A 24719-nucleotide genomic window follows, 5' to 3' on the forward strand; every position below is an offset into this window, starting at 1 on the left:
CCACACCACCCTCCAGCACCTCCTCTGAGGCCTCCACCACCTTCTCCACTCCAGGAGACACCTCCTCTGCTCTCAGTTCCACACAGGAGACCTCCACGTCCTCCTCCTCGACCTCCCCTGAGTCCTCCACCACCTTCTCCACCTCTGCAGACACCTCCTCTGCTGAGACCTCCACACAGGAGACCTCCACATTGTTCCTCACCACCTCAGCTGAGTTCTCCACCACCTTCTCCAGCCCAAGGGACACCTCCACCACTCTCACCTCCACACCAGAGACCTCCACACCGTCTTTGACCACCTCAGCCGAGTCCTCCAGCGCCTTCTCCAGCCCTGGAGTCACCTCCTCTGCAGAGACCTCCACAACATTCCTCACCACCTCAGCTGAGTCGTCCACCACCATCTCAACCTCTGGAGACACCTCTCCATCTCTCACCTCCACACAGGAGACCTCCATGACTTCCTCTACCACCTCCGCCGAGTCCTCCACCATCTTCTCCACCGCAGAAGGCACCTCCCCTGCTCTCAGTTCCACACCAGAGACCTCCACGCTGACCTCCAGTACCTCCTCTGGGTCCTCCAGCACCTTCTCCACCCCTGAAGGCACCTCCTCTGCTGGGACATCCACACAGGAGACCTCCACACTGTCCTTCACCACCTCTGTTGTCACCTCCAGCACCTTCTCCACCCCTGGTGATACCACCCCATCCTTTGCCTCCACACCAGAGACCTCCACACCATTCTTCACCACCTCAGTTGAGTCATCCACTGTGTTCTCCACCCCAGCGGACACCTCTCCATCTCTCACCACCACACAGGAGACTTCCGCGTCCTCCTCCTCTACGTCAGCCGAGTCCTCCACCACCTTCTCCAGCCCTGGAGTCACCTCTCCATCTCTCACCTCCACTCAGGAGACCTCCACGTCCTCCTCCACCACTTCCCCTGAGTCCTCCACCATCTTCTCCACCCCTGGAGGCACTTCCCCATCTCTCACATCTACACAGGAGACCTCCACGACTTCCTCCACCACCTCCCCTGAGTCGTCCACCGCCTTCTCCAGCCCAGGGGACACCTCTCCATCTCTCACCTCCACACAGGAGACCTCCACGTCCCCCTCCTCTACCTCAGCCGAGTCCTCCACCACCTTCTCCTCCCCAGGAGACACCTCCCCTGCTGAGACCTCCACACTGGAGACCTCCACACCACCCTCCAGCACCTCCTCTGAGGCCTCCAGCACCTTCTCCCCTCCAGGAGACACCTCTTCTGCTCTCAGTTCCACACAGGAGACCTCCACATCCTCCTCCTCGACCTCCCCTGAGTCCTCCACCACCTTCTCCACCTCTGCAGACACCTCCTCTGCTGAGACCTCCACACAGGAGACCTCCACATTGTTCCTCACCACCTCAGTTGAGTTCTCCACCACCTTCTCCTCCTCAGGGGACACCTCCACCACTGTCACCTCCACACCAGAGACCTCCACACCATCGTTGACCACCTCAGCCGAGTCCTCCAGCGCCTTCTCCAGCCCTGGAGTCACCTCCTCTGCTGAGACCTCCACACAGGAGACCTCCACAACATTCCTCATCACCTCAGCTGAGTCGTCCACCACCATCTCAACCTCTGGAGACACCTCTCCATCTCTCACCTCCACACAGGAGACCTCCACATCCTCGTCCTCTACATCAGCTGAGTCCTCCACTACCTTCTCCACCTCTGCAGACACCTCCTCTGCTGAGAACTCCACACAGGAGACCTCCACACCGTCCTCCAGCAGCTCCTCCGGGTCCTCCACCACCTTCTCCACCCCTGGAGGCACTTCCCCATCTCTCACCTTCACACCGGAGACCTCCACACCATTCTTCACCACCTCAGCCGTGTTGCCCACCACGTTCTCCACCCCAGGAGACACCTCTCCATCTCTCACCTCCACACAGGAGACCTCCACCCCATCCTCCAGCACCTCAGTTCAGTTCTCCACCACCTTCTCCACCCCTGGAGGCACCTCTACAGCTGAGACCTCCACACAGGAGACCTCTACAACATTCCTCACCACCTCTGTTGAGTCCTCCACCACCTTCTCAACCTCTGCAGACACCTCCTCTGCTCTCGGTTCCACACCAGAGACCTCCACGTCCTCCTCCTCGACCTCATCTGAGGCCTCCAGCACCATCTCGACCCCTGGAGACACCTCCACCACTCTCACCTCCACACCAGAGACCTCCACACCATCCTCCACCACCTCAGCCGAGTCCTCCACCACCTTCTCCAGCCCTGGAGTCACCTCCTCTGCTGTCACCTCCACACAGGAGACCTCCACACTGTCCTCCACCACCTCCCCTGAGTCCTCCACCACCTTCTCCTCCCCAGGAGACACCTCCACCACTCTGACCTCCACACCATCCTCCACCACCTCAGCTGAGTCCTCCACCACCTTCTCCACCTCTGAAGTCACCTCTCCATCTCTCACCTCCACACAGGAGACCTCCATGTCCTCCTCCACCATCTCCTCTGAGTCCTCCAACACCTTCTCCTCCCCAGGAGACACCTCCTCTGCTGAGACCTCCACACCAGGGACTTCCAGACCATCTTTCACCACCTCAGCCGAGTCCTCCACCACCTTCTCCACCCCTGGAGTCACCGCTCCATCTCTCACCTCCACACCAGAGATCTCCACACTGTCCTTCACCATCACAACCGAGTTGTCCACCATGTTCTCCACCCCAGGAGACACCTCTCCATCTCTCACCCCGACAGAGGAGTCCTCCACCCCATCCTACACCACCTCAGTTGAGTCGTCCACCACCATCTCAACCCGTGGAGACACTTCCTCTGCTGAAACCTCCACTCAGGAGACCTCCACCACCTCAGTTGAGTTCTCCACTACCTTCTCTACCCCTGAAGACACCACTCCATCTCTCACCTCCACTCAGGAGACGTCCACAGTGTCCTTCTCCACCTCAGCTGAGTCCTCCACCACCTTCCCCACCCTTGGAGACGCCTCCCCTGCTGAGACCTCCACACAGGAGACCTCCACACTGTCCCTCACCACCTCTGTTGACTCCTCCACCACCTTCTCCACCACTGAAGACACCTCTCCATCTCTCAGCTCCACACCAGAGACCTCCACACTGTTGTCCACCACCTCAGTTGAGTCCTCCACCACCTTCTCCACCTCTGCAGACACCACCACTGCTGAGACCACCACACAGGAGACCTTCACACCATCCTCCATCACAGCCTCTGAGCCCTCCACCACCTTCTCCACCCCTGGAGACACCTCTCCATCTCTCACTTCCACACCAGAGACCTCCACACCGTCCTCCACCACCTCAGCCGAGTCCTCCACCACCTTCTCCAGCCCTGGAGTCACCTCCTCTGCTGACACCTCCACACCGGAGACCTCCACACCGGAGACCTCCACACCGTCCTTCACCACCTCTGTTGACTCCTCCACCACCTTCTCCACCACTGAAGACACCTCTCCATCTCTCAGCTCCACACCAGAGACCTCCACACCGTTCCTCACCACATCTTCTGAGTCCTCCACCACCTTCTCCACCCCTGGAGTCACCTCTCCATCTCTAATGTCCACACAGGAGAGCTCCAGACCATCCTCCACCACCTCAGTTGAGTCCTTCCCCACCTTCTCCACCTCTGCAGACACCACTCCATCTTTTACCTCAACACAAGAGACCCCAACATCATTCTCCACCGCGTCCCTCAGGTCCTCCACCACCTTCTCCACCCCTGGAGACACCTCCCCTGCAGAGACCTCCACACCGGAGACTTCCACACTGTCCTTCACCACCTCTGTTGACTCCTCCACCACCTTCTCCACCCCTGGAGACACCTCTCCATCTCTCACTTCCACACCAGAGACCTCCACACCGTTCCTCACCACCTCCTTTGAGTCCTCCACCACCTTCTCCACCTCTGCAGACACCTCCTCTGCTCTCAGTTCCACTCAGGAGACCTCCACGTCCTCCTCCTCGACCTCAGCTGAGTCCTCCACCACCTTCTCCTCCCCAGGAGACACCTCCACCGCTCTCACCTCTACACCGGAGGCCTTCACACCATTCTTCACCACCTCAGCTGAGTTGTCTACCACGTTCTCCACCTCTGGAGACACCTCTCCATCTCTCACCACCACACAGGAGACCTCCAGACCATCCTCCACCACATCCACAGAGTCCTCCACCATCTTCTCCACTTCTGGAGGTCCCTCCCATGCTGAGAACTCCACTCAGGAGACCTCCACCTCCTCCTCCTCCACCTATTTTGAGACCTCCACCACCTTCTCCACCCCTGGAGGAACCTCCACTCCTGAGACTTCCACTCAGGAGACCTCCTCGTCCCCATCCACCACTACCACTGTCATGACCTCCACCAACTCCACCCCAATGACCTCCACCGCCTCCACCCCAATGACCTCCACCAACTCCACCCCAATGACCTCCACCAACTCCACCCCAATGACCTCCACCCCCACGGCGACGGCCGCGCAGCCTCTGGGTGAGTCCTTCTCCTGCCCCTCTCGTGCCCGATGGCTCTCCTGTGGGGGTCCCCATGGCCCTGGTTGTCCCCTCTGAGGTTGATCTCCTCTTCTCCTCTCTTGCAGTTGTGTGTGAGAACGGTGGCACCTACGATGGTGTGAAGTGTCTCTGCACCTCCTTCTTCTACGGTCCTTCATGCGAGTTCGCCGTCGACTCTTTCCAGACGACCCTTCGTGAGTGTCACCCACCCCTGGAAGGTCCTCTCCTCCTTCTTCTGGGCCACCAACCTGAGCTCCTTCTCCTCTTGGTGTCCCCCCTCCAGCTGTCCCGGATGCCATCGTAGCAGAAGTGGAGGTTGAAGTGACCGTCACCAACTTCAACTTCACCGATGAGCTGAGGGACACTCAGTCCAACGCATACCTCGAGTTCGAGAAGCACTTCCACACGGAGGTAAAGGAGAGGACCTAAGTTGTCCCTTAGTGGCCGTCCCACCACCTCCTCCCTCGTCCCTCCCACCACCTCCTCCCTCGTCCCTCCCACCACCTCCTCCCTCGTCCTCTCAGTGGTGTCTCCTCCAACCCTTCAGATCCAGAAGATCTATGGGCACCTCCCGGGCTACCAAGGCGTGAAGATCTTGGGCCTCAGGTAGGAGATCCCCAACCGACGGAGAACCCAAACCTTGGGGCTGATGTCTCCGTTCGCCTCTTTCCAACCTCCCCATCGTCCTTCTCCGAAGCTCCGGCAGCGTCGTGGTGGACCATAAGGTCTTCTTCGCCTTAAAGAACAGCACCGATTTGGCCGAGACGTTTGAGGCCATAACGAAGGACCTGGTGGACTCCTTACAAGAAACGAAGAACAACCAAAGCGACTGCCAAGACACCACCTGTGGGTGTCCTCCCGCCCGTCCCGGGGAGGTCCGAGTCCTCTCTTGGGCTCCCGGGTCCCACCTGGAGCGCCCGAGGGTGGGGATTTGATGTCTTCTCCTCTTCCTCCCCACCGCAGCCATCCTCTGCCTCAAGCTGTCGCCCAACCCCATCGTCAGGAACATGACGGAGGCGCCTTCTCTGGATGGTGAGTCCTCTTCTGGAGAGCCTCCACTGCTCCTCTCCATCCCACCGTCTCCTCGGCCATCCCACCATCTCCACACCCATCCCACCACCTCCTCGTCCATCCCACCACCATCTCCACACCCATCCCACCATCCTGCCATGATCTCCACCGCCTCCTCGCCCCTCCCACCGCCTCCTCACCCCTCCCACCGCCTCCTCGCCCCTCCCACCGCCACCTCCACCGCCGTGTTGTCCCCTCAGCTCTCTGCTGGCAGAACGTCTTCAACCTCTACCGTTACTACTACTTCGCGTGGCCCATGGGCGACGCCATCCGGTGCATCTCCAACTGCACTCCCAACACTCCGTCCACCATGGACTGCCACCACGGCCAATGCCACATCACCAAGAACGGTCCTCAGTGCTTGTGAGTGCCACCAGGGTTGTCCTCACCTCTTGGATCTCCGTCTTCTGCTCCCGTGGCAGAAGGAGATGGTGGTGGACCTCCCGGTGTCTTCTCCTCCCACCAGCTGCCAGGATGAGGCCATGTATTGGTACGCGGGCTCCCAGTGCTCCGGGCGCGTCAGCAAGCTGGGGATGGGTCTTGGCTTGGTGGCCACCATCTTGCTCATCGTCTGCGTCGTTCTCGCCGTCATCGTGGCCAGAGAGCGAAGGAGGAATGAGAGGTAGAGGAGGAGAACCTCCACCAATGTTCTTCATTGAGGTCTTCCAGTTGGGAGGAGAGGTAGGACCTCTCTTCTCCTCCTCCTCCCCACTTCTCCCCTCTGAAAGCCCCTCTTGATGTCCACCCAGTGACCTTCAACCCTACGCGATGGGCAACTGGTACGAGGACGATGGCTTGACCTGGCAGTCACCCGACAGCTTCGTCTACCAGAAGCTGGGGGTCACCAACTCTACTGGTAAGTCCCACCCATCTAGTGGGACACCAACCCGTGGAGAAGACCCTGGAGATGGTCAACCACCCCTCATCTTCTCTCCGTAGGTGGCGAAAGTCTACGCACCTTCACACCTTCCTTGGAACTGGTGGATACGTCCATACCGGTACGTTGTCCTTCTTCTCCACCACCTTTCTTGGACCAAGAGAGGCCTCCACGCCCCACAGAATCCCTTCCTTCTCCTTCTCTCCCTCCACAGATGAAGATCTCAAGGCCACAGGTGACCACGAGGCTATGATTGTCCACCGGGATCACCTCAGACGCCGACAGACGCAAACTGGGCTGAAGAGCAGAAGAACCTCAATGCAACGGATCTTCTCTCCCCGTGAGCGGACTCGAATCCGCCCGACGCCGCCGTCCTCTTGGCTCACGGACGGCGTCAACCGTCGGCCGAGATCCACCGAGGTGGACGAGCGGCGGTATTTATTATTTATTGGGGGGGGGGGGGGGGCTGTGATGGCGCCGGGCGCCGCGCGGTCCCCCCCCGGCCACGAGGAGGGGCTGAGCGCCCCCAGACCAGGATGATGACCTCACTTCAAGGAGGTCGCGGGACTCCAACTGCGGTGAAGGGGTGGTGAAGCCGCAGGAAGGCCACCACGGGGGACCTTCACCCACTTATCCTCCTCCGTTCACGCCGGTAATAAAGTTATTATCGTTATTGCTGAACGAAGCGGTTCTCCTTTGGAGTGGGAGGGGACAAAGAGGGATCTCCGGGGCTTCGTGGTGGGACCAGACTGGCCTGAGGGCTTCATCCAGGAGAAGGATGGAGAGGTCAAAGGGTCCTTCAGTGATGAGTTTGGAGAGGACATCGGACTGTGGGGAGAGGGATCTATGGGGTGGAAGGGTCTGCAGAAGGACTTGGAGATGGATCCATGCGGCGGAGGGCAGCAGAGCCTTCAGCACCACGGACAGTTCCGGCCCTTCAGCACCACGGACAGCGGCCATGGGGGCACCAATGGGGGTCTGAGGGGGGGAGGGGCACCAATGGGGGTCTGAGGAGGGGGGAGGGGTACCAATGAGGGTCTGAGGGGGGGGAGGGGCACCAATGGGGGTCTGAGGAGGGGGGAGGGGCACCAATGGGGGTCTGAGGAGGGGGGAGGGGCACCAATGGGGGTCTGAGGGGGGGAGGGGCACCAATGGGGGTCTGAGGAGGGGGGAGGGGCACCAATGGGGGTCTGAGGGGGGGGAGGGGCACCAATGGGGGTCTTGGGGGGGGAGGGGCACCAATGGGGGTCTGAGGGGGGGGAGGGGCACCAATGGGGGTCTGAGGAGGGGGGAGGGGCACCAATGGGGGTCTGAGGGGGGGGAGGGGAGGAGGCACCTGGAGACCCTCCCTGAAGGTGGGACTCCATGGGGACGTCCGGACCTTCTCCCACTCTTTCCTCCTCGGGGGGTCCCCTCCCCCCCTCAGTGCCACCTCTGGTGAGGGTGGGACCTCCAATCCGGACTGGTGACCCCCCAGGGTGGGGGACACCCCCTCAGCAGCCCCCAAAGGACCTTCAGCCATGGTCGTGGGTGTGGAGGTGAGGAGATGCGGCCGTGACGCTGTTGGCCAACTCCCATCTTGGCTTTGGTCATCGGAGGTGACTCAGCACGACCCAAACTGTTGACCTTCTCCTTCTCCGTCCACCGTGGGAGGAGAAGACAACGCCCTGAGGTGGAGCCGAGAGGACCCTCCTTCCTCTTATCAAGAGGTTCGAGGTTCTCCTCCCAAGGGTTGGGCCCATTGTGGTCAATCCTCAACTCTCGGCAGAGGTGGGATTCCATGGGGACGTTGGGACCTTCTCCCACCCTTTCTATTTCGGTCTCGGGACAAAATGACTCAGGTTGGGGTTGGAGATTGTCCCAGGGTTGGGTTTGGAGGTCAAGGGGTGGGTTTGGAGGTCAAGGGGTGGGTTTGGAGGCCAAGGGTTGGGTTTGGAGGTCAAGAGTTGGGTTTGGAGGTCAAGGGGTGGGTTTGGAGGTCAAGACCTGAGGCGCTGACCTCAAAGGTTGGGTTTGGAGGCCAAGGTGAGCCCCATCGTTGCCGAAGCTCTCCGTGAGGACCCCCGGGTCCCTCTCCAGCCCCTCCTCCTCCTCCTCCTCCAGGTCCCTCTGGATCCAACTCCTCCAAACCCACCGCCGAGGTGGCCGCTCCGCCCATGCCCGTAGGTGCCACCACCACTGCAGAGGCCCCGAGGTGGAACGACCCCATCCTCACTCCTTCTCCCCCTCTTTGAAGGTCCTGGAAGAGGGTTCGGTGTCCTTCTAACGTCACCTCTCCATAAACAACCGGTGGAGGGCGACCCAGAGCTTCCTTGGTGGCCTCCAGAGGGCACAACCCATGGTTTGGTGGGGCCACGACGTGAAGATCTTGGGTCCCTTTGGAGAGAGGAGGTGGCGAAGGTCCATCCGCCCCTTCCGCTCTCATTCTATGGGGGCAAAAAGCCATCGAGATGCGGTTCCTCTATGAAAGAAGAGGGGTCTCCCTGTGGTTCCTCACTGGAGAGGACATCCCTGCGTGTGGTTGGGTTCAATCCACCTCATGAAGCTTCCGAGGAGTCGGATGGACCTCCTGATCTTCTGGAAATATTTATTCCTGTATTGATTTCGCCTCCGGAGGCACTCAGTGGGTCAAGATTTGGGGCTGAGGGTCATCATCAGGGGTTTGGAGGTCCTGGTTGGGGTCTTGGAGGGGGAGATAAAGGGTTGGGAGTTGAGGTTGGGGCTTTGGGGGTCACGGTTGGGGGTCGGTGGTCAAGAGAAGGGTCTTAGAGGTCACAGTTGGGGTTTTGGTGGTTGAGATAAGGGTGTGGGAGTCACGGTTGGGGCTTTGGGGGTCACCATTAGGGGTTTGGAGGTCCTGGTTGGGGTCTTGGTGGTCACGATTGGGGCTTTTAGAAGTTGCGCTGGAGGTCTTGGAAGGTCCAGGTTGGGCTTTTGGAGGACAAGGGTTGGGTTGGAAGGAGGATCCCCAAGGACGGAGCCACCACCCAGCTGGAAATGCCCCGAGAAGGTCCAACCAAGAGGAAGAACTTCCTCCAAACCCTTTGTTTGCACCTCGGGTGGTTCCACCTCCACCTCCCGAAACTCCATCCGACCTTCGGCCCCACCACAATCACCCCTTGGCCACCACCCCGTTGTCATCTTCTCGCTCCTCCCAGAGCTATCAGAGATGGTTCTTTTCTGGGCGGCAGAAGGTCCTTCTTGGTCACCGTGGAGCCCTCGTTGGGGCGGGAAGAGCAGGAGAAGGGGGACCCAAAGCTTCGAGGTCTCTCTTTTAGGGTGAAGGGGCACAGGAGGTCCCAGTTGTCCCCCCCTCAGTGGTGGCAGCGGTGGCACTGGGGGGACGGTGGCGTCCAGTTTGGAAGGCCCTCAACGTGGCATTTGGCGTTGGCCCAATCCTCCATCTCCTCCTCCTCCTCCATCTCCTTCTCCTCCTCCATCTCCTCCTCCTCCTCCATCTCCTCCATCTCCTTCTCCTCCTCCATCTCCTCCTTCTCCTCCATCTCCTCCTCCTCCTCCATCTCCTCCATCTCCTTCTCCTCCTTCTCCTCCTCCATCTCCTCCTCATCCTCCATCTCCTCTATCTTTCCCACCCCCACCTTCTCCTCCTGCATCTCCACCGCCATCCACCCCCATCCCCATCTCCTCCTCCCCCATGGGTTCCCTCAAGAGCTCTTCAGCCTCGTTAAGAGCCGCGGAGCTGCTGATTACCTCAGAGCCTCTGATGAAGGAGCCTCAGCTGGAGAACCTCAATTAAGGGCTAATGGAGAGGAAAGATGGAGCTTCTGGAACCATCGGGGGGGGGAAGGGGGGCACTTGATGACCTTGAGGTGGTTTCTCAGATGAGTTTCGGCATTTGGAAGGTGGGGTTTCTGGAGCTTCAACCACTTCAAAGCAGTTGGGGAAGGTCCAGCCTGAAGGTTCCCTCAGACCCCCTTTAGATCATACCAAACCTCCCTGAGATCCCTCAGACCCCCCTGAGATCACTCAGAACCCCTTGAGATCCCACCAACGCCCCTTTAGACCCCTCAGAACCCCTTGAGATCCCACCAACTCCCCTTTAGACCCTTCAGAACCCCTTTAGATCCCACCAACGCCCCTTTAGACCCCTCAGAACCCCTCTTAGATCCCTCAGAACCCTCTGCCACACCTTCAAGGTGACACCACTTGGGCATTGTCCTCTCCTGCCACCACGTAAGGTGGAAAGAACCACCGCGGGACCCCCTTGATGTTCCCACCACCCATGGGTGCCACCAAGGGACCCCTCCTGAAGCCCCCTTAGATGCCGCCCTTTGTCCCGTTCCCTGGAGAAGGTGTGGTGGAACCTCCAGGTTGATGTTTACCCTCAAGGGTGGGAACGAGGAGAACGTCCGCGTCACCCTTTGGACTTTGGGGCTCCTCACCCAACCGCTAACTCTTCTGGAATGTTCTCCACGCCTGGGTGGGGCCTGGGTCGCGTCCCACCACGTCTCCTCCACCCTTCTCCTACGTCCCACCACGTGGGGGGACATGGGGGTCAATGGGGGTCGTGGTGGCCATGATGGGGTTGTGGGGACGCGATGGACATCATCATGGGGGGGTCTCTATGGGGCTTTATAGGGCTTTATGGGTCTCTATGGGGTCTCTATGGGGGTTCTATGGGTCTCTGTGGGTCTCTATAGGGCTTTATGGGGCTCTATGGGTCTCTATGAGGCTCTATGGGTCTCTGTGGGTCTCTATGGGGTCTCTATGGGGGTTCTATGGGTCTCTGTGAGGGTCTATGGGGCTTTATGGAGGCTCTATGGGGTCTCTATGGGTCTCTATGGGGGTTCTATGGGTCTCTGTGGGGGTCTATAGGGCTTTATAGGTCTTTATGGGGTCTCTATGGGTCTCTATGGGGTCTTTGTGTGTCTCTATGGGGGTTCTATGGGTCTCTGTGGGTCTCTATGTGTCTCTATGGGGTCTTTATAGATACAGAGGGGCCGGTTGAAGGGGGCGTGGCTAGATCAGAAGGGGCGTGGTCATAGGGAGGGGGCGTGGTCTGACAACACAAGTCTATTGGAAGGGGCGTGTCCAGAGGCGGGAAGGGGCGTGTCCAGAGGCGGGAAGGGGCGTGTCCAGAGGCGCCGGCGCGCGGTTGCCACGGCAACGTGAGGCCCAGCGCGGGGCGTGAAGCCTGAGGGGGACAAAAAAAGGGGTAAACGGGGGCGGGGGGGGGCACCGAGGGTGGGGGAGGGGCATTTGGGGGCATTGGAGGGGTCCTTGGGTGGTGGAGGGGCGGCTCTGAGGGGGGATTTCCTTGGGTGGGTCCCTGTGGGTCTCTATGGGTCACTGAGGCCCTCTATGGGTCCCTATGGGTCTCTATGGGTCACTATGGGTCCCTCTGTGTCCCTATGGGTCCCTATGGCCCTCTGTGGCTCTCTGTGGGTCCCTCTGTGTCTCTATGGGTCCCTATGGCTCTCTATGTGTCCCTCTGTGTCCCTATGGGTCCCTATTGGTCTCTATGGCTCTCTATGGACCTCTATGGACCTCTGTGGCCCTCTATGGGTCCCTATGGGTCCCTATGGCCCTCTATGGCCCTCTATGGGTCCCTCTGTGTCCCTCTGGGTCTCTATGGGTCCCTATGGCCCTCTATGGGTCCCTATGGGTCCCTCTGTGTCTCTATGGCCCTCTATGGGTCCCTATGGGTCCCTATGTGTCCCTCTATGGGTCCCTCTGTGTCCCTATGGGTCCCTATGGGTCCCTCTATGGCCCTCTGTGGGTCCCTATGAGTCTCTATGGGTCCCTATGGGTCTCTATGGGTCCCTATGGGTCCCTCTATGGGTCCCTCTGGCCCCCTATGGGTCCCTCCATGGGTCTCTCTGGGTCTGTGCCCCCTCTCCCGCAGGCGATGCCCCCCCCCTCGCTGGTGCCGCTGCGGTTCTTGGCTCTGACGGCGCATTTGGTGTTGCTGCTCGCGGCGGCGGTGGCGGCGGTGAGAGACAGCGCTGACACACGCGCGCGTGTGTGTGTGTGTGTTCACACGTGTGTTCGCTGGGCCCCCCGTCCTCCCCCACACGCGTGTTCACACGTGTCGACCCACCCGCGTGTTCCAGGACCCCCACGTCCGAGCGTCGCTGCCCCCCGACTTCACGCCCGAGGAGTTCGCCCATGCGCAGCGCCTGTGAGTGACCCACAAGTGCCCCCTCTGCCCCCTAAGTGCCCCCTAATTGCCCCCCATCCTTCTGCCCCAGAGGTGCCACCTGTGTCCCCCTGGGCCCCCCATCCCTCTGCCCCATAGCTGCCCCCTAAGTGCCTCCTGAGTGCCCCCTAAGTGCCCTCATGTCGCCCTGTGCCCCCATCCCTCTGCCCCATAGCTGCCCCCTAAGTGCCCTCATGTCGCCTAAGTGCCCCCATACCTCTGCCCCATAGCTGCCCCCTAAGTGCCCCCTAAGTGCCCTCATGTCACCCTGTGCCCCCATCCCTCTGCCCCATAGCTGCCCCCTAAGTGCCCCCTAAGTCCCCTCATGTCGCCTAAGTGCCCCCATCCCTCTGCCCCATAGCTGCCCCCTAAGTGCCCCTCTGCTCCCAACCCTCTGCCCCATAAGTGACCCCTCTTCTACCCCACAAGTGTCCCCCACATCCCCCTGTGCCCCCATCCCTCTGCCCCATAAGTGCCTCCCATGTCCCTCTGTGCCCCATAAGTGCCCCCCAAACCCCACGGGGTGGGGGGGGTGTCCTTGAGGGGTCCCCCTGCCCCACAAGTGCCCCCCCCTCCTCCCCCAGGCTGTGGGTCGCGCTGGGGGTCGCCGTGGGGCTGCTGGGGGTCGAACTGATCGGCTTCTTCGGGGGGGTCTCCACGTTCCATGTGGGGCAGGGGCTGCTCTGTATCCTATGGGGGAAAAGGGGGGGAAAAGGAGGGGAAAGGGGGGGGGAAGTGGGGGGGAAAGGGGAGTAAAGAAGGGGGGAAAGGGGTAAAAAAGTGGGAAAAAGGGGGTAAAAAAGGGGGTAAAAAAGGGGGGAAAAAAGGGGGGAAAAAAGGGGGGAAAAAAGGGGGGAAAGAGGTAAAAAGGAGGGAAGGGGGTAAAAAGGGGGGAAAGGGGGGTAAAAAAGGGGGAAAAAGGGGGGAAGGGGGTAAAAAAGGGGGAAAAAGGGGTAAAAGGGGAGGGGGTGAAAAAGGGGAAAAGGGTAAAAAGGGGGGAAGGGGGTAAAAATGGGGGAAAAAGGGGTAAAAAGGGGGAGGAAGGGGGGGAAGGGGGAAAAAGGGGGAAAAAGGGGGAAAAAGGGAGGAAGGGGGAAAAAGGGGGGGGACTAAAATTGGGGGGGAACCCCTTAATAAGGGGGAGTCTGTGGGTTTTGGGGGGGTCCCGGGTGGGTGTGTGGGTTTTGGGGTCCCCTCTGTTCGATGTCCCCCTTGACCCCCCCCCAGCGGTGCTGTGTCACACGGGGGCGGCTCTGAGCCTGAGCCTGGCCTGGAGCGAGGGGGGGGGGCTGCGGGGGAGCACCGCCGTCCTGGGGCTGGGCAGGTGAGCACTGGGCAAACTGGGACAGACTGGGGCACACTGGGGCCAAACTGGGGCGGACTGGGGCAGACTGGGGCACACTGGGGCCTTTCGCCTCCCTGCTGGGGGAAACTGGGACCAGACTGGAGGAAACTGGGACCAAACTGGGGGAAACTGGGACCAAACTGGAGGAAACTGGGAGCAGACTGGAGGAAACTGGGACCAGACTGGGGGAAACTGGGACCAGACTGGGGGAAACTGAGGCCTTTTGCCTCCCTACTGGGACAAACTGGAGCCTACTGTTGCCATACTGGTGTAAACTGGTGCCTGCTGGCTCATACTGGTGCACTACTGGTGCCTATTGGTGCCATACTGGTGTCTTACTGGTGCCTGCTGGCTCATACTGGTACAAACTGGTGCCATGCTGTTGTATACTGGTGTCCTACCGGTTCATACTGGTACAAACTGGTGCCTAGTGAGGCCCTATACTGGTGTTCTTACGGGTACAAACTGGGGTCCGGCTCCAACTGGTGCCTCCCGGCCCCGCCTTGTCTAAACTGGTCCGTACTGGTTTATACTGGTCTGAACTGGTGCCCCCCCCCCCCCCCGCAGCCTCCCCCCCGCCCTCACCGAGGCGCTGCTCATGGTCTCTCTGCTCTGCTGGAAGCGAAAAGGCCTCTGAGCCCCCGTGGGGGGAAATCCGGGTCCCCCAGCCCCCAACCTGCGGGTCCCCCAACGCCCCCCTCCTCCCTTCGCCCCAAATTCCCCCTTTTTCACCCCAATTCCCCCCTTTTTCACCCCAATTTCCCCGCTCCCCCCCTCCCCCCAATAAAGCTTTTGGCGCCAAAACGCTTTCCCGCCTAGTGGGTGAGGGGCGGGGCACCGCCCCGTATGCAAATGAGCGCCGCGGGGTGTTCTGGGAGGAGAAAACGCGGCGAGGGGGAAAGTGGGGAGGGGGAGAAAGGGAGGAGGGGGTGCGGGGGGTGGGAGGGAGATGAGGGGGCGCAAAGGGGTGATTGGGGGGGGTGAGGGGGGTCGCTGTGACATAGAAGGCGGTGGCGCGGGGTGAGGTCCCCACGGAGGGGCGGCGAATGGTATCGTCAGTGAGGTATATCCTGACCTGGCCGCCTCTGGGCGGGCAGCACGTGATGAGGAGAGCGTGATGAGTGCGTGATTACGTCACCAAGGGGGGGCGCGGGAAAAGCAACGCCCGCTGTCCCTGGCTCGCTCTGACTGCTGCCCGCCAGGTCACGTGGGGTGGAGGGGGTGAAAGGAGGGAACGTGACTTAAGAACAGTTTTCTTCCGTGCAGCTTTCGTGAGAGAAAAGCCGTGAATGGGGCTCACGTGGCTGCGGGCGCGTGAGGGGCGGAGTCACGCGGGAAGGGGAGCGGTGGGGTCACGTGGTTTAGGCTATCTCGTGGTGGTGGTGAACGGAGTCACGTGGGAGTGGCGGAGGCGTGAGGTCACATGGTCGAAAGCCACGCCCGCTCGTTCTCGTCAGTGGTCACGTGGTAACAAGCGGAAGCGAGCGTGGGAAAGAAGGGCCGTGTGCAGAGGGTTCCTACTGGTGCAAACTGGTGGCTACTGGTGCCTGTCTCCTCCGTACGGGTACAAACTGGTGTAAACTGGTGTTCCGCTGGCCCAAACTGGGGCCCTAGTGGTTCATACTGGTACAAACTGGTGCCTAGTGGTGCCTTACCATTGTATACTGGTGTTCTACCGGATCATACTGGTGCAAACTGGTGCCTGTCTCCTCCCTACTGATGTAAACTGGTGCCCTACTGTTGGAAAAATGTTAATTTAGCTGAAGAATTAGAGTTTAATTAAGTAAGACTGGAATTATAGGTTATGTAGATTGTATTTGGCAATTGATATGTATTGTATTTAGCCTTTAACTTTGTTGATCTTTATAGTTAAGTTTGTGCAGACTTCGTTTGTTTCTGTAGACAGCGACGGTTTTCTCACAGACCACACATAACCTTCACAAGTGTGGGATTAGGGAGTGCTTAGAAAGAATGTACTGACAACCTTATCCGAGCAGAGCCTACGCTTTCACCAACAACCTTATCTGAACACAGTCTACATTTGTGAAGGCCAGAAGCACACCAAGGGCAGTCAACTGAAGATAAAGAAATGCAGGTGTCCACAAATGATGAGACAATTTTCGAATGCATATGCATGAAAAATGATGTAATCTGTTGAATATACATTAGATTATGAAACACTTTAGGATTAAATTGTGGACGCGCCGGGATGGTCTCGGAACCTGATTTGGGTATACCCCAGGTTCCCGGGGCCTCAAAATAAAGCACCACATATAACCTACCTGGAATGGTTATGTGTCTGTCTCTACGCTAACAGTTTTGGCGACCCAGATGGGACCTCGCGGGCATTGCTGAGGCGGCCCGCATCGATCTCGCTCCAGCCGGCACCGAGTGATTCTCGGGGAGCTCCATCGACTGCAGCCGACCTCCGCTGCCCCCGACGGACCTGGGCTATCGGTAAGACACAGTGCTTTATCGGGAATGGTACCAACTTTGTCGGGTCTTCTGCCTAATTGGGAATAGTGCTAAATTTTCCTACGGGTCCTGTGCCCAATCGGAAAGGTACCATATTTTCTGAATCTGTCTGGTAAAAGCCTGCCTGTTAGACGCGGCGAAAGCTACGCTTGGTTGGGCTAGGGAGCTCCAGAGGAAAGCCTAGGCGCCGTCCGTAAGACAGCAGCGAAAGCTCTGCAGGTTCGGCATCAGTGATCTGTTCTGCATTCTCAGTATTAGTGATCTGTTCTGTATTTTTCAGTAATCTGTATTATTTGTTACCCGTATCATTCCTACTCTGTATTATTTGTTTTGCAGGTTCGGCAACAGTGTTCTGATCTTGTATTTTTCAGTAATCTGTATTATTTGTTACGTGGAAGTTCGTTTAGTTTGTTGTTTGGTACTGGTCTGGATTGTTATAAAATGTCACCGATACCTAAGTCATCACCGTTAGGGTGTATTCTGATGCATTGGAAAGAGGGGCAGTTTGGGCAAGAAATGCGAAAAAGGAAATTGGTTGAGTATTGTAATGTATGGTGGACACAGTATGATTTAGAGGGTCAGGTTCGTTGGCCAGAAAATGGAACTTTAGACTATAGTACCATCCTACAATTGATGCAGTTTTGTAGGTATGAGGGCAAATGGGATGAGATACCATATGTAGAACTGTTCCTCATTTTGAGAGGGAAAGAGGAGTGGAAGAAGGCGTGTGGGATAATGGTCGTTAGTACAAAATGGGATGAGCAGTGTAAGGGATGTGTGACTGAGAAGAAATGTATGAAATGTCTGGCAGTGGAAAATGTTTTGCAGCATAAGGAGGATGATGATTTTGATTCATTAGTGGCTCCGTCGGCCCCACCAGCCCCCAGAGATACTGGAGTAGAAGGTGATGGGGAGGATGAGGTAGAAATAGAGGAACGGGAGTATTCCACTACCCCAGTATCCCACCGAACACGGCAACGGGATATTCAAGTTAGACAGCAGGCACCCAGTGCTATATTAGCACCGCTTCGGCAGGGGGTTGGGGCAGAAGGACCAGTGTATGTTAAAGTACCTTTCACTCCAGGAGATCTGATGCTCTGGAAACAATCTGCTGGAACTTATCGGGAGAACCCGAGTAAAGTGGCACGAGTTCTAAAGATGATTCTGAAAACCCCGAATCCTGATTGGGATGATATACTGGTGTTACTGGACACCCTAATGGACTGCACAGAGAAGGAAATGGTGTTGAGAACTGCCCGCGAGCGACTTAGAGAAGACAGTAGGCAGGGGATTGTCACAGGGACAGTTGATCAGAATTTTCCGACTGAAGATCCCATGTGGGATTATAATACCGCGAGAGGAATGGGAAATCTGAGGAGATACCAGGAGTGGATAGTTGTTGGAGTACAAAATGCTATGCCAAAACCAATCAATTGGTCAAAAGTGTATAATGTCAGGCAAGAGAAAACAGAATCCCCGTCTGCGTTTTTGGAGCGGCTTAAAGAGGTGGCGAGGAAATACACAGATTTAGACGCAGAAACAGAGCAAGCTAAGGTGCAGCTGGCCCTGATTTTCTTAGGGCAGTCGCAGGATGATATCAGAAAGAAACTGCAGAAACGGGAGGGCGCGGAGCTGCGTGATCCGAATGGGCTCTTAGAGACTGCTTGGAAAGTGTACAATGACCGCGAGAGGGAGAGTTCTCAAAGGCAACAGCGACATCTGCTGGCGGTGATGCAGGGCAGAGGCCAGCACAACCCTGCCGGTCGAGGTAGAGGAAGAGGCTCGGTGCGCGGACGGGGAAGGGGGGCTGGATTTAATTGCTTGCCTAATGACTTAGGACCAAGGCTGAATAGATTAGGCATTAACCAATGTGCATATTGCAAGCAGGAGGGACATTGGAAGAATGCGTGCCCGTACAGAATGAGGCAGAGTTTGCAGCCGGGAAACCCATTTGGAAACACCGAAGTAGCCAAGGCAATGGTTTTGGGAGACTATGAGAATCAGAGCTGACTAGGATCAGGAAAGGATGAACCCCTAGTGAAAGTAAGACTAGGGGGGAAAGGAGTGCAATTTTTAATAGATACTGGTGCAACATACTCGGTTTTAAATGATTTATGTGGACAGATAGGGAAAAAGACAACTACAATAGTGGGAGCCACAGGGAAAGAGGAAACCCGGCCATTCATGCAACCCCTGGAATTACGATTTGGGGGAAAGGAAATATGGCATGAATTCTTGTATATGCCTGATTGTCCAATCTCCCTGCTGGGACGGGATTTGTTATCTAAATTAAATGCGAGAATTGTCTTTGAGAATGGAGAATTGATTATGCAAGTTCCAGAATCAAAGTCAGGACAGATACTCGTGTTAAAGGAAAATCCAAAAGTTCAAATACCCAGAGAAGTAGAAGAGGCAGTGATCCCTACAGTATGGGAAACTGATATACCAGGGAAATTGAAAATGGCTCAACCGATAGTAGTAGAATTGAAGGAAGGAAAGAAACCAGTGCGAATAAAACAATATCCCATCAAATTAGAGGCCCGATATGGAATAGTGAAAATTATTGGAAAATTTTTAAGATTTGGAATATTAGAAGAATGTGAATCAGAATATAATACCCCAATTTTCCCAGTAAAGAAACCAAATGGAGAATATAGATTGGTACAGGACTTAAGGGCTATTAATGAAATCACGAAAGATATACACCCAGTAGTAGCTAACCCATACACATTGTTAACATCTGTGAAGGAGAAATACAAATGGTTTACAGTAATTGATTTAAAAGATGCCTTCTTCTGTATTCCTCTCGACAAAGATAGTAGGAAACTCTTCGCTTTTGAATGGGAGAACCCGCACAATGGACGAAAAATGCAGTTAACATGGACAAGGCTTCCACAGGGATTCAAGAACAGTCCAACGCTTTTTGGGAACCAGCTGGCAAAAGAATTGGAATCATGGACAATGCAGGAGAAAGTTCAGGTACCGCGATCACAATATCTTCTGCTACAATATGTGGATGATATTTTAATTGCAACAGAACACAAATCAGTATGTATCCAGGTGACAATTGGAATTTTAAACCAATTAGGCCTTAACGGGTACAAAGTCTCAAAAGAGAAAGCTCAAATTGCCTGAACAACCGTATTATATTTGGGTTGCGAAATAACACAGGGACAACGACGACTAGGAATGGATCGTATTAGAGCAATCCGTGCGATTCCAGAGCCTCAAAACTTACATGAATTAAGGACATTCTTGGGTATGGCAGGCTGGTGTAGGTTATGGATACTGGATTATGGACTCATAGCAAAACCTCTATATGAGGCACAGAAGTCACCAACTTTCATCTGGGAAGGACCTCAGAGGGAGGCCTTTAAGAAATTAAAAGAAGCCCTGACTAAGGCACCGGCATTAGCCCTGCCGGATTTAACTAAGGACTTCCAGTTGTTTGTCCATGAAAGGCAACGGCTGGCACTAGGGGTCTTGACACAGAAGTTAGGAAGCTGGAAACGACCAGTAGGGTACTTTTCTAAACAGTTAGACCCTGTGAGTGCTGGCTGGCCATCATGTTTGAGAGCGGTAGCAGCAACGGTGACCCTGATACAAGAAGCCAGAAAACTGACTTTGGGGAAGCGTATTGAGGTATATGTGCCTCATATGGTGTTAACTGTCCTAGAACAAAAAGGGGGGTATTGGCTTTCCCCTAGCAGGATGATGAAATACCAGGCAGTACTGACTGAACAAGATGATGTAAGTTTAAAAACAACTAATTTGTTAAATCCAGCAGCCTTCTTAGGAGTACCTATGGAAGACGGCCCTTTGGAACATGACTGTGTGGAAGTTATCGAACACACTCATGCAACAAGGGCTGACTTAAAGGATACCCCACTTGAACGGCCTGATCAAGAACTTTTTACAGATGGAAGTAGTTATGTAGAAAACGGGACACGATATGCCGGGTATGCGGTAACCACACAAAATAGGGTAATAAAAGCAGAGGCTCTTCCTGTGGGAACTTCAGCACAGCGAGCAGAAATAATAGCTCTCACGAGAGCCTTGGAATTGAGCAGGGATCAACGAGTAAATATATGGACGGACTCAAAATATGCATTTGGAGTGGTTCATATACACGGAGCACTATGGAAAGAACGAGGACTCCTATCTTCACAAGGTACGAATATAAAATACCAAAAAGAAATTCTGGATTTGATAACTGCTGTACAGTTACCCAAACAGGTGGCGATCATGCACTGTAAGGCACATCAAGGAGGAGATTCCAAAATAGCTGAAGGGAATGCGTTAGCGGACCGGACAGCTCGACGGATTGCACGACAGGTATCAAATATGATGGCCTTAATACCCACGAAGGTAAGCCCTTTACAAAATTATTTAACACAGAAGCCGAAGTACTCGGAGGAGGACGAGAAATTAGCCAGATTGCTGAAGGCCCAGTTGGGTTCAGATGGATGGTACCTAACTGCAACCGGACAAGTGATTGTACCAACAACTATTATGCGGACAGTTTTGCAAACGGAACATCAGAAATGTCACTGGGGAGCAGAAGCTTTAGTGGCGTATCTAAAGCGCAGCATAATCTCGACACGGATGTTAACAATGGCAAGGTCAATAAATTCGAAATGTGAAATCTGTTTGAGGAACAATCCGGTGGTTAGGAAAGGAATAGAAATGGGACATATCAGAGTGGGTATGGAACCGGGTGATTATTGGCAAATTGATTTTGTAGAATTACCTAAAAGTCAAGGATACAGATATTTGTTAGTTGGGGTTGACACCTTTTCCGGATGGCCGGAAGCCTGTCCTTGTCGCACCAACCAAGCTAAGGAGACAGTGAAATGGCTGCTGCGGGAGATTATTCCAAGATTTGGGGTGCCCCGAGGCCTATCGTCAGATAGGGGACCGCACTTCGTAGCAACTATAGTTCAAGAGGTAAGCAGAATGCTAGGAATCTCTTGGAATCTCCACACACCGTGGAGACCACAGTCAAGCGGACAAGTAGAAAAGATGAATCAGACAATTAAGTGGCAGATCAGTAAAATATGTCAGGAGGCTAAAATTCAATGGCCACAGGCGTTACCAATAGCACTCCTAAGGATAAGAATTAAGCCAAGGAGTGGGATGACAGTAAGCCCTTATGAAATCCTTTTTGGGAAACCATATGAGGCGCCGCTACCAAATCCAAATGTGCATATAAAAGGGAATCAAGATGTATATAACTATGTACTGTCTCTCAGTAGAACTCTGACACGACTACGAAGTGCCCTGATCTGGAACCGTCCGTTATCATTAGAAAATCCAGTACACGAAATTGAACCAGGAGACCAGGTCTACATTCGAGATTGGAATGAAGAACCACTGAAAGAACGGTGGAATGGACCATACTTGGTACTACTAACAACATTTACTGCGGTAAAAGTAAAAGGAATAGACTCTTGGATTCATTATACCCGAGTGAAAAAGGTTCCTAGAAATTGGGAAGTAGAAACTCTTGGACCAACAAAACTGAGACTGAAAAGCAGATAAATGTCGTGTTTTGTGTATAGTACCTTAATTGTAACCTGGTCTTTGACACCCCTAATGGTTATCACTTTTGTAAAGGTTCCGCAGAAAAAGGAAATGATGAAATCTGTCACTGGACAAAATGCCACTCTGTTTTGCAAGTTCAGAAACACTGTCCCGAGGAATTTAGAATTAGACAGGTATGGATGGAAATTAAAGGGAAAACAGAAATCTAGAGGCAAGGTATCAAATAAATTCTGTTTACGTGACCCCCTTCAGGATCATGGGATAAAGGCAGGGCATTCATACTATCAGATTCCTCTGGACAGTGATATACTTATCTATTGCCTATTGGATGATCCACTACGTAGGGAGTTTGGATGGACAAGGAAAGGGAAGAAAGTCCCTAATGATAACAGGCATTTAAGAGAATTAAGATCAGGAGGAATGTTAGTTCAGACTATTAAACAAGTAGATGAATCAGATATGGGGGCATATAGATGCCAATACCAAAATGAAACTGCTTCTGGATACAGTGAAATAAACATCACTGGAATTAGAGTAAAACGAGCAATAGAATCAACCCAACTGCCCCAGGTAATGAATATACCTCGGGGTGATCCTGAAGAAAACCTGATAATTGGCTTAATCAAAGATTTTGCAAAAATACAGAATACTAGTAGAATTACAGCATGTTTACCCTTGCCGAAAACAGCAGGGGAACCAATAAAATGGGGAATAATGACTTTTCCATTCCCAAAGAATGTAGGGAACAATACAGTATGCAAACAAGAAACGAGAGTGTTACAGGTGAAACAAAAGCAGTATGTAAAGCAGCAATGGAAATTGCCAGGAAGGCGAGAGGATTGTTACAAATTACCAAACCATCAATTTGTCCAAAGTAGTTCAATGTTTAGTTTTGGAGACGTGGGATGGTGTACATATGATGTGGTTAAAGAAATCATAGCCCCTCAGGAGAGGAAGGAGTGGGTATGCCGAGAAAAGGATGAGGTAAACACAAAATGGGATTCTGTCTGGTCAACCAGCATCTTACACAAATTCCAATATGGAGGTGACACACCTTGGTGTTTCAGATGGACAGGGAAACAGAGTGTCACAAATGATTTAGCATTACTGGCGACTAACAAGGTCAGTCGGGATATCATTGAGAGTGTTTCATGGTGGAACTGCTCTAAGACTTTTGATTGTGACACAGACCCTAAACAAATCGCAATCCCTCCTGTAAGAATAGCTTTAATAACAGGATGTTCATGTCGAGATCTGAAAATTAACGGAAAAGTAATACCGATCCCAGAAACAGATTGCAGATACTCGACAATACATAGTATGGGTAACTTTGTATGGGCAGCTAACGATGGAACCTGGACCACCCACCTCCCAGTGACAGGACCAGTACGGGAAATAACTTTGGGCTTACCTACCCTATGCCCGATTTGGAAGCAATTCCCTTTTAAAGGTGGATTAGAAACCTTACAGATTCGAACTAAAAGAGACATAAACAATGATATTGAAGATATAGATGACATTTGGCAAGAACCTTCAACTGGGGTTAAAGTAGGCTGGGCGCTGGAATCTCTTTTTGCTCAGGGAGCTGCTTATCGTAATAGGGAAATGATTTATGATTTAATTGGACAAACTGAAAGGTTAGCTAGAGTAACCAAGAAGGGATTCAGAGATCTAAATTTGCAGTTGCAGGCCACAACCAAAATGACCTTGCAGAACAGAATGGCATTAGATATATTGCTACTAAAAGAACATGGAGTATGCGGGTACCTCAAGGGCCGGACTGATCATTGCTGTGTACATATACCAAATGTAACTGCAGACATAGAATATGATATCTCACAACTCGGGAAAGTAGAAAAGGAGGCTGAAAGAGAAAAGGAGGTAATTAGTCATAACTGGATCGGGGAACTGTTCAATGGATTAGGAATTCACCTTACTGGCTGGATTCAATCCCTGGCTGAAACACTATTTACCCTCCTGATTATCTTTCTCGCAATTTGTTTAGTATATCTGTGTATCCGAAAAGAAATTGTTCGTAGAAGCAATTGGACACATAGAATCATCGGAGCCATCACACGAGAATACCCACAACACCCAACACCCCCGCCGGTTTACCAAGAAACAGCTGTGTAAATGAAAATACTTGCAGAAAGTGAAGTATTTTCAAAAGGGGGGAAATGTTGGAAAAATGTTAATTTAGCTGAAGAATTAGAGTTTAATTAAGTAAGACTGGAATTATAGGTTATGTAGATTGTATTTGGCAATTGATATGTATTGTATTTAGCCGTTAACTTCGTTGATCTTTATAGTTAAGTTTGTGCAGACTTCGTTTGTTTCTGTAGACAGCGACAGTTTTCTCACAGACCACACATAACCTTCACAAGTGTGGGATTAGGGAGTGCTTAGAAAGAATGTACTGACAACCTTATCCGAGCAGAGCCTACGCTTTCACCAACAACCTTATCTGAACACAGTCTACATTTGTGAAGGCCAGAAGCACACCAAGGGCAGTCAACTGAAGATAAAGAAATGCAGGTGTCCACAAATGATGAGACAATTTTCGAATGCATATGCATGAAAAATGATGTAATCTGTTGAATATACATTGGATTATGAAACACTTTAGGATTAAATTGGAACCTGATTTGGGTATACCCCAGGTTCCCGGGGCCTCGAAATAAAGCACCACATATAACCTACCTGGAATGGTTATGTGTC

The 24719-nt window shown here is 54.0% G+C and overlaps 3 protein-coding genes and 1 non-coding gene across 5 annotated transcripts; all 4 read left to right on the top strand.

Annotated features, from left to right (window-relative positions):
- The first annotated feature begins 351 nt into the window (after positions 1–351).
- MUC17 (mucin 17, cell surface associated) lies at positions 352–6924 on the top strand. The gene is made up of 11 exons (XM_054052728.1): positions 352–4509; positions 4616–4723; positions 4813–4940; positions 5077–5135; positions 5227–5375; positions 5493–5561; positions 5801–5963; positions 6067–6222; positions 6350–6456; positions 6540–6598; positions 6692–6924. The coding sequence occupies exons 1-11, from the start codon at positions 453–455 to the stop codon at positions 6728–6730; spliced, it is 5094 nt and encodes a 1697-aa protein (XP_053908703.1). The 5' UTR covers positions 352–452; the 3' UTR covers positions 6731–6924.
- A 4630-nt stretch (positions 6925–11554) lies between these two features.
- TMEM107 (transmembrane protein 107) lies at positions 11555–14750 on the top strand. 2 transcript variants are annotated; one of them, XM_054052780.1, is made up of 6 exons: positions 11555–11653; positions 12344–12430; positions 12552–12619; positions 13222–13322; positions 13865–13961; positions 14550–14750. In XM_054052780.1, the coding sequence occupies exons 2-6, from the start codon at positions 12347–12349 to the stop codon at positions 14617–14619; spliced, it is 420 nt and encodes a 139-aa protein (XP_053908755.1). In that variant the 5' UTR covers positions 11555–11653; positions 12344–12346; the 3' UTR covers positions 14620–14750. The 2 variants fall into 2 exon arrangements, with proteins under 2 accessions (XP_053908755.1, XP_053908754.1); XM_054052779.1 differs by lacking the exon at positions 11555–11653 and having other exon boundaries at positions 11741–12430.
- A 284-nt stretch (positions 14751–15034) lies between these two features.
- On the top strand, positions 15035–15171 carry LOC128850011 (U8 small nucleolar RNA). The gene has a single exon (XR_008447526.1). It is a non-coding gene; the product is annotated as a U8 small nucleolar RNA (small nucleolar RNA).
- Positions 15172–15276: 105 nt separating this feature from the next.
- LOC128850007 (uncharacterized) lies at positions 15277–19000 on the top strand. The gene is made up of 2 exons (XM_054052797.1): positions 15277–15546; positions 17542–19000. Exon 2 carries the CDS (start codon positions 17550–17552, stop codon positions 18465–18467), a length of 918 nt encoding a protein of 305 aa, XP_053908772.1. The 5' UTR covers positions 15277–15546; positions 17542–17549; the 3' UTR covers positions 18468–19000.
- The last annotated feature ends 5719 nt before the right edge of the window (positions 19001–24719 follow it).

Source organism: Cuculus canorus, chromosome 36, assembly GCF_017976375.1.
Source record: "Cuculus canorus isolate bCucCan1 chromosome 36, bCucCan1.pri, whole genome shotgun sequence".
Lineage (NCBI taxonomy): Eukaryota > Metazoa > Chordata > Aves > Cuculiformes > Cuculidae > Cuculus > Cuculus canorus.

Excerpts from the sequence above, each read along its gene's own strand:
- TMEM107 (XM_054052779.1), top strand. The coding sequence starts at position 11,810 with ATGGGTCTCTATGGGTCACTATGGGTCCCTCTGTGTCCCTATGGGTCC. Across the intron at positions 12,431-12,551 it reads TCGCGGCGGCGGTGGCGGCG|GACCCCCACGTCCGAGCGTC; the intron begins GTGAGAGACAGC and ends CGCGTGTTCCAG. Across the intron at positions 13,323-13,864 it reads TGTGGGGCAGGGGCTGCTCT|CGGTGCTGTGTCACACGGGG; the intron begins GTATCCTATGGG and ends ACCCCCCCCCAG.
- MUC17 (XM_054052728.1), top strand. The coding sequence starts at position 453 with ATGACTTCCTCTACCACCTCCGCCGAGTCCTCCACCATCTTCTCCACC. Across the intron at positions 4,724-4,812 it reads CTCTTTCCAGACGACCCTTC|CTGTCCCGGATGCCATCGTA; the intron begins GTGAGTGTCACC and ends TCCCCCCTCCAG. Across the intron at positions 4,941-5,076 it reads AGAAGCACTTCCACACGGAG|ATCCAGAAGATCTATGGGCA; the intron begins GTAAAGGAGAGG and ends CCAACCCTTCAG.
- LOC128850007 (XM_054052797.1), top strand. The coding sequence starts at position 17,550 with ATGCTCTGGAAACAATCTGCTGGAACTTATCGGGAGAACCCGAGTAAA.